Source organism: Bombina bombina, chromosome 1, assembly GCF_027579735.1.
Source record: "Bombina bombina isolate aBomBom1 chromosome 1, aBomBom1.pri, whole genome shotgun sequence".
NCBI classification, from domain to species: Eukaryota; Metazoa; Chordata; class Amphibia; order Anura; family Bombinatoridae; genus Bombina; species Bombina bombina.
This window is the reverse complement of record NC_069499.1, coordinates 337,488,275-337,497,032: the sequence shown is the minus strand read 5'-3', so window position 1 is coordinate 337,497,032 and position 8,758 is coordinate 337,488,275. Positions and strand designations below refer to the sequence as shown.

At 35.6% G+C, this 8,758-nt stretch overlaps 1 protein-coding gene across 1 annotated transcript in view; it reads right to left on the bottom strand.

The window, feature by feature from the left end:
* Positions 1-1,581: 1,581 nt before the first annotated feature.
* ARPC2 (actin related protein 2/3 complex subunit 2) overlaps positions 1,582-8,758 on the bottom strand; it is an 80,343-nt gene continuing 73,166 nt past the window's right edge. The window contains exons 9-10 of the mRNA XM_053698121.1: positions 6,671-6,771; positions 1,582-1,934 (exon numbers count right to left, since the gene is read on the bottom strand). Coding sequence (XP_053554096.1) covers positions 1,910-1,934; positions 6,671-6,771 — 126 coding nt within the window. The 3' untranslated portion in view covers positions 1,582-1,909. The remainder of the gene's footprint in view (positions 1,935-6,670; positions 6,772-8,758) is intronic.

Genomic DNA, 8,758 nt, shown 5'->3' with positions numbered 1-8,758 from the left:
GAGAGGATGCCATCCCTCACATGGACCTGTAGAAATACAGAAAGACTGAGTAAACTTACTCAGGCAATCTAAATAGGGCAGCAAAATGTTTTGGGAGGTGGCAGTGAGGATTGTACCCCACAAGTTCCCAATTGCTTAAAAGCCACCACTGCCCTACTGAAGAGACTGACTTGGGCTAAGGCTAGACCCTTAGAAAGATCAGAGCAAACCTACTCTGCTTTTAAAATAAAAAAATCTTGATTGTAGATCAGACACCAAAACTTCCCCTTCTCCTTGCACCGCAGGCAAAGAGAATGACTGGGGATTATGGGTATGGGAAATAACATGTATAGCAGCTTTGCTGTAGTGTTTTTTTGCCTCCTCCTGCTGGCCAGGAGTGATATTCCCACTAGTAATTAATGATTCAGTGGACTCACCATATCTTAGGAAAGAAAATATGTATGTAAATTATTCAGGAATTTTATTAAATATGCACAGCATAAATCATAATTTAAGTACACTGGATGTGTTATAAAAATAACCGATTTTAGGGTGGAGTGCACGGAAAACAGCTTATTTTGATTTATAAGGTGTGATATTAAAGTTTAAACATAGGCAGGGTTCTCCCTATGTACTTCGCCCTACATTGCAAACTAACAACTTTGGTAAATTAAAAAAAACAGTCCCTGTGTGACTAAACATGTTTTTCTTGTTTTTGGTGGCGAACTTTTGATCATCGGCCCTCAAGACATAATGGCGTAGATTACAAGTGTAACGCTATTGATATTGCAGGGTGCACTATCAATATTGCAGGCCCGTGCTCAGAATGAAGCGCAATCAGGTACTACAAGTCAATGGTAAAACAGAATAACCAGAAAATGTTTAGTAAGCCAGATCAAATGGGCAGAGGGCCCTGCCAGAGTTGCCCTGTTGTAGTCAGCTCTTATGAAAGTGATCTGCAAAGAGCTGGGCTCATAGGCTTACATGCTAAGAGGATAGCAAAGGAGAGGAAAAGTTAATGTAAGTTGTATGCATCCCTGAACAGTAGAGTCTTTAGGAACTGAGGTTAGGAAAGGTTATTGTAGGTTGTATGCATCCCTTAACAGTAGAGTCTTTAGGAACTGGGATTAAGAAAGGTTAGGGGTTGATTTATCAAAGGCTTCGCAAGATTTTCAACCCCCTACGACTGCAGGTTCTCACAAGAGAACCTGCAGTCCGTATTTAACAAGCAGCGGTCACCAGACCGCTACTTTCCTACCTTTTCGCCACCCCTAAGGTGGCAAATTTCAATCTTCCCGGTCTCGTCCGACCAGGGAGATTGACAGCTCCTGCCCACGCGAGCTGTGGAGGACAGGGGCGCGTATATGCGCCACTGTCCGCCGCAGCTTGAATAAATCGACCCCTTAGTGTAGGTTGTATGCATCCCTGAACAGTAGAGTCTTTATAAACTGGGATTAGGAGAGGTTAGTGTAGGTTGTACGCATCCCTGAACAGTAGAATCTTTAGGAACTGGGGTTAGGAAAGGTTAGTATAGGTTGTATGCATCCCTGAACAGTAGAATCTATAGGAAGCGCATGAATAAAAATAAAACAAAGTCTCAACAACAGCATAGAAAGATTTATTTTTAATCAACATTTCCAAAAACATTACGGTCACTTTTCTTAATTCAGACAGGCAATGTTTGTTCTCTCAATGGACAAAAAATATTCTGGTAAATATATAAGCAAAATATGGCAGGGGAGCAAAAAACATGGGTAAAAATGAGAATGACACTTCTTTGTTCTCTCAGTCTTGGCAAAGCACAGCTTCAAATACACTGGAATTAATGGATTTATACCCCAGAACAAGAATCAAACAGGAACCATTCAGGATTTTCTTCGGCAGTTGAAGGAACGATGTTACTTGATGCCACAAGTTTCAGTTTGTATGATCAGCGAGTTGCAAATGTCTTGCCCCTAAAAAACAAAAAACAAATACAGTTTCTAAATCTTATGTCATCTCTTACATTACCTAAACATACATATGCCAACACTCATCTGGCTCTTGTGGTTCTGTATGTTTTCAGATCAAACATGATATAGCACAATACTAGATATAAATAACAATAGCACAAAGTATTGCCGTGTTATGCTTTTGTTGCCATTTTATATGTGAAATTCTACTCATCAGCTGGGAGAAAGTTTGAATCACTGCTGGGTGAAGTTGTTTCCGGGCAAAATACCTCAACATTTTAAATTAGGGGGAGCTAAAAAGTTTAAAATAATCCACTACGCACAAAATAGAGAAAATAACTCAGTGTAGTTCATTAACCCTTTCGAGTCTGGGCTAAAGTGCCTACATCGGAACAACTGTTCTGATGTAGACAAATTGAAACCACGCGATCATGCACACGATCGCGATATTTCAATTATTGAATCGTGTCTGGGGGGCGTCCCTACAACCCTAGGAACGCCCCCAAGACTGCGATCAAGTCCTGACTGCACAGAAGGCTTCAGGACAGCCGTTAGTTATGACGTTCTATTCCGTCATAACGGCTTTAAAGCCCAGTCTAATTATGACGGAATAGAACGTCATAACGGCTTTAAAAGGTTAACAAATCTAGACAGGCCACAGAAGGCTTGTTTTTCCCACAGAAAACCTCTGGAATACATTGTTTCCAATGCAGCAAAGGATTCTGGGTAAGATAAGCAAATTAGGTTCACAATGACAAGCTTTTTAATTCAAGGCTGCTTTGTCTGGTGTGTCATTGTGAACCTAATTTGCATATCTTACCCAGACTCCTTTGCTGCATTGGAAACAATGTATTCTGGACTCCTGACAGACCCTTGCATCTTTCATTCTGCACATTTTCTCTGCAATACTTTAGTGTATAAATCTGCCGGTAAGCTAATGTTATATAATTCTGCACTATGTGCAGAATTATATAACATTAGTTTGTAAGTTTACTGTTATATTGAAAGTGATGTCAACCCTATGTGGCCAGTAAGAGCACAGCAGGAATGATATCCTTCAACATTTTTCAGTTTTGCCATAATTTGTAAGTTGGATTTGGTCATTTCTGAATTTGTGTATACTAGCCATTAAAGTATATTTGTATTTAATGTTCTGGACTTGAAAGAAAAAAAGAATATGGGTTCAGTATCCCTTTATGATTCAGATAAAGCATTTCATTTTAAGCAACTTGCTAATTTACTCCTATTATCAATTTCTTCGTTCTCTTGGTACCTTTATTTGAAAAAGTAGGAATTACAAGCCGGCCCATTTTTGGTTCAGCACCCTGAATAGCGCTTGCTGATTGGTGGCTCAATTTAGCCACCAATCAGCAAGCGCTACTTAGGTGCTGAACCAAAAATGGTCTGGCTCGTAAGGTTTACATTCCTGCTTTTCAAATAAAGATACCTAGAGAACAAAGAAAAATTAATAGGTGTAAAATAGAAATTTGCTTTAAATTGCATGCTCTATCTGAATCATGAAAGAAAAAATGTGGGTTCAGTATCCTTATAACTAATTGCGTTACCATAAATCACTAGTCCGCAATACTAGATTTAAATCATGGTTTTCTACATAAAGACTCATTCTTGTTATCTTAAAATTTACAACCAGATGAAGGTTTAAATAATTAACTTTAAATTTGTTTTAGTTATATAATTACTGATTTGTTTCTACACTATTAGAAATAAAATAGATAAATGATGACATTATTGCAAGCTGGACTATCTCCATCTTATTGGTTAATCATTAATATTTGGACAAGTTTTCTGCTGTATTTTATTACAATTTTTTTTTTTAAATATAATCATTACTTTATTAATAACTAGTTAAATAAAAACAACGTAATAGGTTTTACTACTTGTTCCTCCAACCTCACACTTTTCTCCTTGTGCAGATCTATTTTAATCCAAACAATCTATTCATTGAACTTATTGAAGTTTCATTCATTAAACTTTACAATGAGGTGTTCTTTTTAAATTACTTAACTTTTTCTTTAGGAAAACCAAAACGGCGATCCTCCGCCCGCAGCTCCTGCGGTACTTAGCACAGCATTGACGAAACCGGCTTCCTCCAATCGTTGCGTGCACAAGGCGTCCAAGCTCGTGAGGCCACACGACGACTGTCGGAAGCTGGATTCATAATTGATATGCTAAGTACAGCAGGAAAAGCGGGCGGAGGATAGCCGGTCTGGTTTTCCTAAAGAAAAAGGGTGGGGGGGTGTATATATATATATATATATATATATATATATATATATATATATATATATATATATATATATATAAAAAGCCTGCTTAAATGTTAAAGTTTAATGAATGAAAGTGCCCCCGTTTATAAGAAGATTTTTTTAATCCCGGCCACTTATTCATTAAAGGTATAGTAAAGTCCAAATCAAACTTTCCTCATTCAGATACGGCATGTAATTTTAAACAGCTTTCTAATTTACTTTCATCATTAAATTTGCTTTGTTCTCTTGTTTTTCTTAGTTGAAAGCTAAACCTAGGTAGTCACATATGCTAATTTCTAAGCCTTTGAAGGCCGCCTCTCATCTAAATGCATATGAAAGTTTTTCACAGCTAGAGGGTGTTAGTTCATGTGTTTCATATAAATAACACAGTGCTCATGCACATGGATATTTAAGAGTCAGCACTAATTGCCTGAAATGCAAGTCTGTCAAATGATCTGAGATGAGACCAGTATATTTCTATAACAGTGTTGGTTATGCAAAACTGGGGAATGGTAAATAAAGGGATTATCTTTCTTTTTAAACAATAATATTTTTGGTGTTTACTATCCCTTTAAAATTTACATTCACTTTAAGTCCAAACTATTGACAGGCTATGTAAACAGTCAGTATTTTTGTGCACTCAGAATACAAGTTCTGGTACATGTTATGTTTTTCACTGATGTCTTCATACAGACACACGGATATCCTGATAGATGACAAGCACCACACCCTCTGATTCACACACAATAGGAGTTTATCCAGACATATCCAATTAGTAGCATTGCAATTTTTTTTTACTTTAACAAGAAACAGGCTTTTATCACTTGATATTCTAGAAAAAGAAACCATAATGGCACCACGTATAAATAGAAATGTTTATGAACTGCCTTTATAAAAAAATATTGAAAATTAGTTAATTATCAAATGAGACATTGTGGTGCAGTGTACTGAATAAATGGGACAATTGAGATCAAATAGAATACACTAGCACTCATGGGTTAATATGTAAAAAGTGATAGTTATATTATTCATTCAGTGGCGTGTGTATTCCAAAAATAATTAAAATCAACTTTATTAGAAAATATTTAAAAAAAATTAACACAGTCAAACTTCATGCAGTAAATTGACACCTTTATTTACAAGGAGAAGTATATAATTCTTTAGCCTTATGTATATTACACCTTGGGATCGTGGTTTTGGAATACCGAAATTAAACTACCTGTATTCATTCAATGTTACTGGTTTGTATATTAACCAGGCACATGTTTTTAATATTATGATGCCTATTTGATTTCCTGGTTAGTGAGTGAAATTATATAAATTTACCGGTGTTACGTAATTTTCTTAGTACAATAAACTTGTGATTCAAATGATTTTATAGATATGTGTATATATTGTGCGCATATGCGCTTTATTAACTCAAATAAATTGACAGATATTGCGCTTATTTGCTGGACAGATATTCCACTTGTAGAGTAAATTAAATCATCCTCACTGGTCTCTAGAAATGCAAATAAGTATGTAAAGTAGCCTTAAATATACTATACATTATACTTCAAGACAGTGCTGGTGTGTGATAGTTATAGTTTAATAAATTTGAACAACCTGAAAAAGTAAGTGCCAATTGGCATTGACTATTCCATACGCTTTCACTGCATTATATACATAATATATGTGTTATTTGTATATATGCCCATATGAATGATCAATTAATGTTTGCTTTAATAAGCTGTATTCACAGAATGTTATTCACAAATTTGAACTGTTGTAACAATATCCAAGGTTGAAATTGCACAGGCCACTGAATTAATATTATCATCAAATAATCTTTATACTTTACATTCAGCCTATCATTCTATAGAATATTTTCCACTGGTAATGCCCAACAAGATGTGCTATAATAATTAGGGGCACTCAAGTGAAATTAAAACTTTCATGATTCAGATAGAGCATTTTAACAAGTTTCCAATTTACTTCCATTAACAAAATGTGTACAGTCTTTATATTTACATTTTTGAGTCATCAGCTACTACTGAGCATGTGCAAGAATGCACTGAATATACATATATGCATTTGTGGTTGGCTGATGGCTGCCACATGGTGCAGTGGGAGTGGAAATAGATATTGCTGAAATTTGTCAGAAAAAAAAATAAATCTACTACTCATTTGAAGTTCAGAATAAGTGCTATTGAATTGTCTTTTTATCATGCATTTATTGTTTATGCAAAAATCCTGTATTTACTGGTCCTAAAAGAGAATAAAGACATGCAGCATTTGACCCATAAGGGCAAAATGGTGTTAAAACTGTCCTGAAAATTATAAAAAAAAACACAAAAAAAAGCAACACACTGAAAACCCTGAATTCAGATATTAATTTCGACAAAACTATTGCTGAACCCATATGCAAATGAAGACTGATCATACTTACTAGAGCATGCCTGAGAAAAACTATTATTTGTTCCTAGTACTTACGTTATAGTTTTCATTTCTTTCTTCTCTGCATCTGGGCGAGCTCTGTTCAAGACCTTAAGGAAGTCCGACGTTTTCGCCCTCATGCGAGTGTGAATATAAGCCTGTTGGAAAATTATCATGTGTAAGATCATCAAGAAAGAGAAACTCCTTATACACAAAGACACAACCTAATACCTATATATTTGCTATGAAGATATATATATATATATATGGAAACAAGGAAACTCCTCGGCACACCAGGGATAGATAAAAAGCCAGTCTTTATTTTACTAACGAGTAAAAGCAAAATCCTCATACAGCAACATGGTAAAAACAATAGATGAATCAGAACAGGGGGAACAACACCTCCTGTGACATCATACGCGTTTCATGCCTCTGGGGCACTTGTTCACTGATAGAGAACAGGTGGTGTAAGTGCTCTTAATATACAAATTGCTGTCCAATAACATAGCATCAATGAAAACACATTTCATTAACCCCTGAAGTTCCTGTCACAAAACAACTAATTCTAATCTATATAGCTTCTCTATGTAGTACCTATTTCAAAAAGTATATATGTATGCATATTGATATATATTATATTTCAACATATGTTTGATTCACAATATCACAATTTCATAGTGATCATATATACCATTGTTTTCCTTTCTTATATATTGCAATGAAATATTGTAATATTAACAATAAATGAATATAAATTTAAGTATAAATATAGGTATATCATCAAAATTGGACATCAAGACCTAATCCTTACTACAATGCAAAATGTCTAAAATAATTTCTAATGCAATGGTTTGAAGTATATTATGTGTAAAGGAACACACTTTTTTTTCTCTTTTATAGCAAGGCATTACAGTTGATTGGTCAACGTTGAACAAACATATTAACATCCATTCTGGAATTTAAACCTGTGGGTACCCTAGTTTTTAAATGTAGAATCCAAAAAACCTCCCTTTCATCCAGTTTCTTTTCCCTATCACCACCCCGAGGATGTCTAGGGATAAAGTCTATGCCCTGTACTTTCAACAAAGATTTGTCAGAGTTGTGAAAATTTCTAAAATGTTTGGCAATGGGCGTTCTTGAGTCAGGGTCCTCTATGGACCTAAGATGTTCCATGACTCGGTCCTTCAAGGACCGTTTAGTACGTCCCACATATTGAATATTGCATCCCTGACAAGTCAATAGATAAATTACATGTGTACTATTGCAATTTATAAAATATCGTATATCACTCGTCTTGCCTAATGCTTCTGATCTACAGGTGTTACCCTGTACTATATGTGAGCATGTTTTGCATCGTGAGGCATTACATTTGTAGCACCCCTTGCGTTTTTGTAACCATGTGTCATTTACGACTCTGGGCAACATGGAGGGTGATAAAATGTTTCTCAGAGTTTTAGCTTTGCGTGACACAAACTTACAACCTCCCTCCAGAACTTGATTTAATTTTTCATCACTCTCTAGGATTGGAAGACTCTTTTTAATTATTTTACAGATTTTTCCATACTCCATACTGTATGGTGTAGTAAAAATTGGTACAGATGAAAATGGTTTCTCATTACTCTCCTTTATACCCCTTCTGCCTCTTTTGTATGTAAGAAGTTCTGACCTAGGGACCTTGTCTACTTCTGCTTTTGCTTGTGTCAAAATATTTTTTGGGTAACCTCGTGCTTTTAATCGCTTCACAGTATCTGCAGCATGCTCTTCATAGGTTTTCGGATCAGTACAGTTCCGTTTCACCCGAATGAGTTGACTTTTGGGAATGGAGGCTAGAAGATGTGATGGATGACAAGAGTTATATTTGAGAATAATATTGCCTGACGTAGGCTTACGGTATAGTTCAACCTGAATGTCTCCATCTATTGGTCTAATGGTTACATCCAAAAAATTTAAGGAATCTGTACTAGATTCTATTGTAAAAATAAGATTTAATCTATTGTTCAACACATATTGATGAAAAGAATGAATGGATTCATGGTCTCCATCCCAGATAAATATCAGGTCGTCTATATAGCGACCATAGTAGATAATCGATTGCCTGAAGGGGTTTGTATCTCCAAAGATGTGGAAGAGCTCCCACCAACCTAA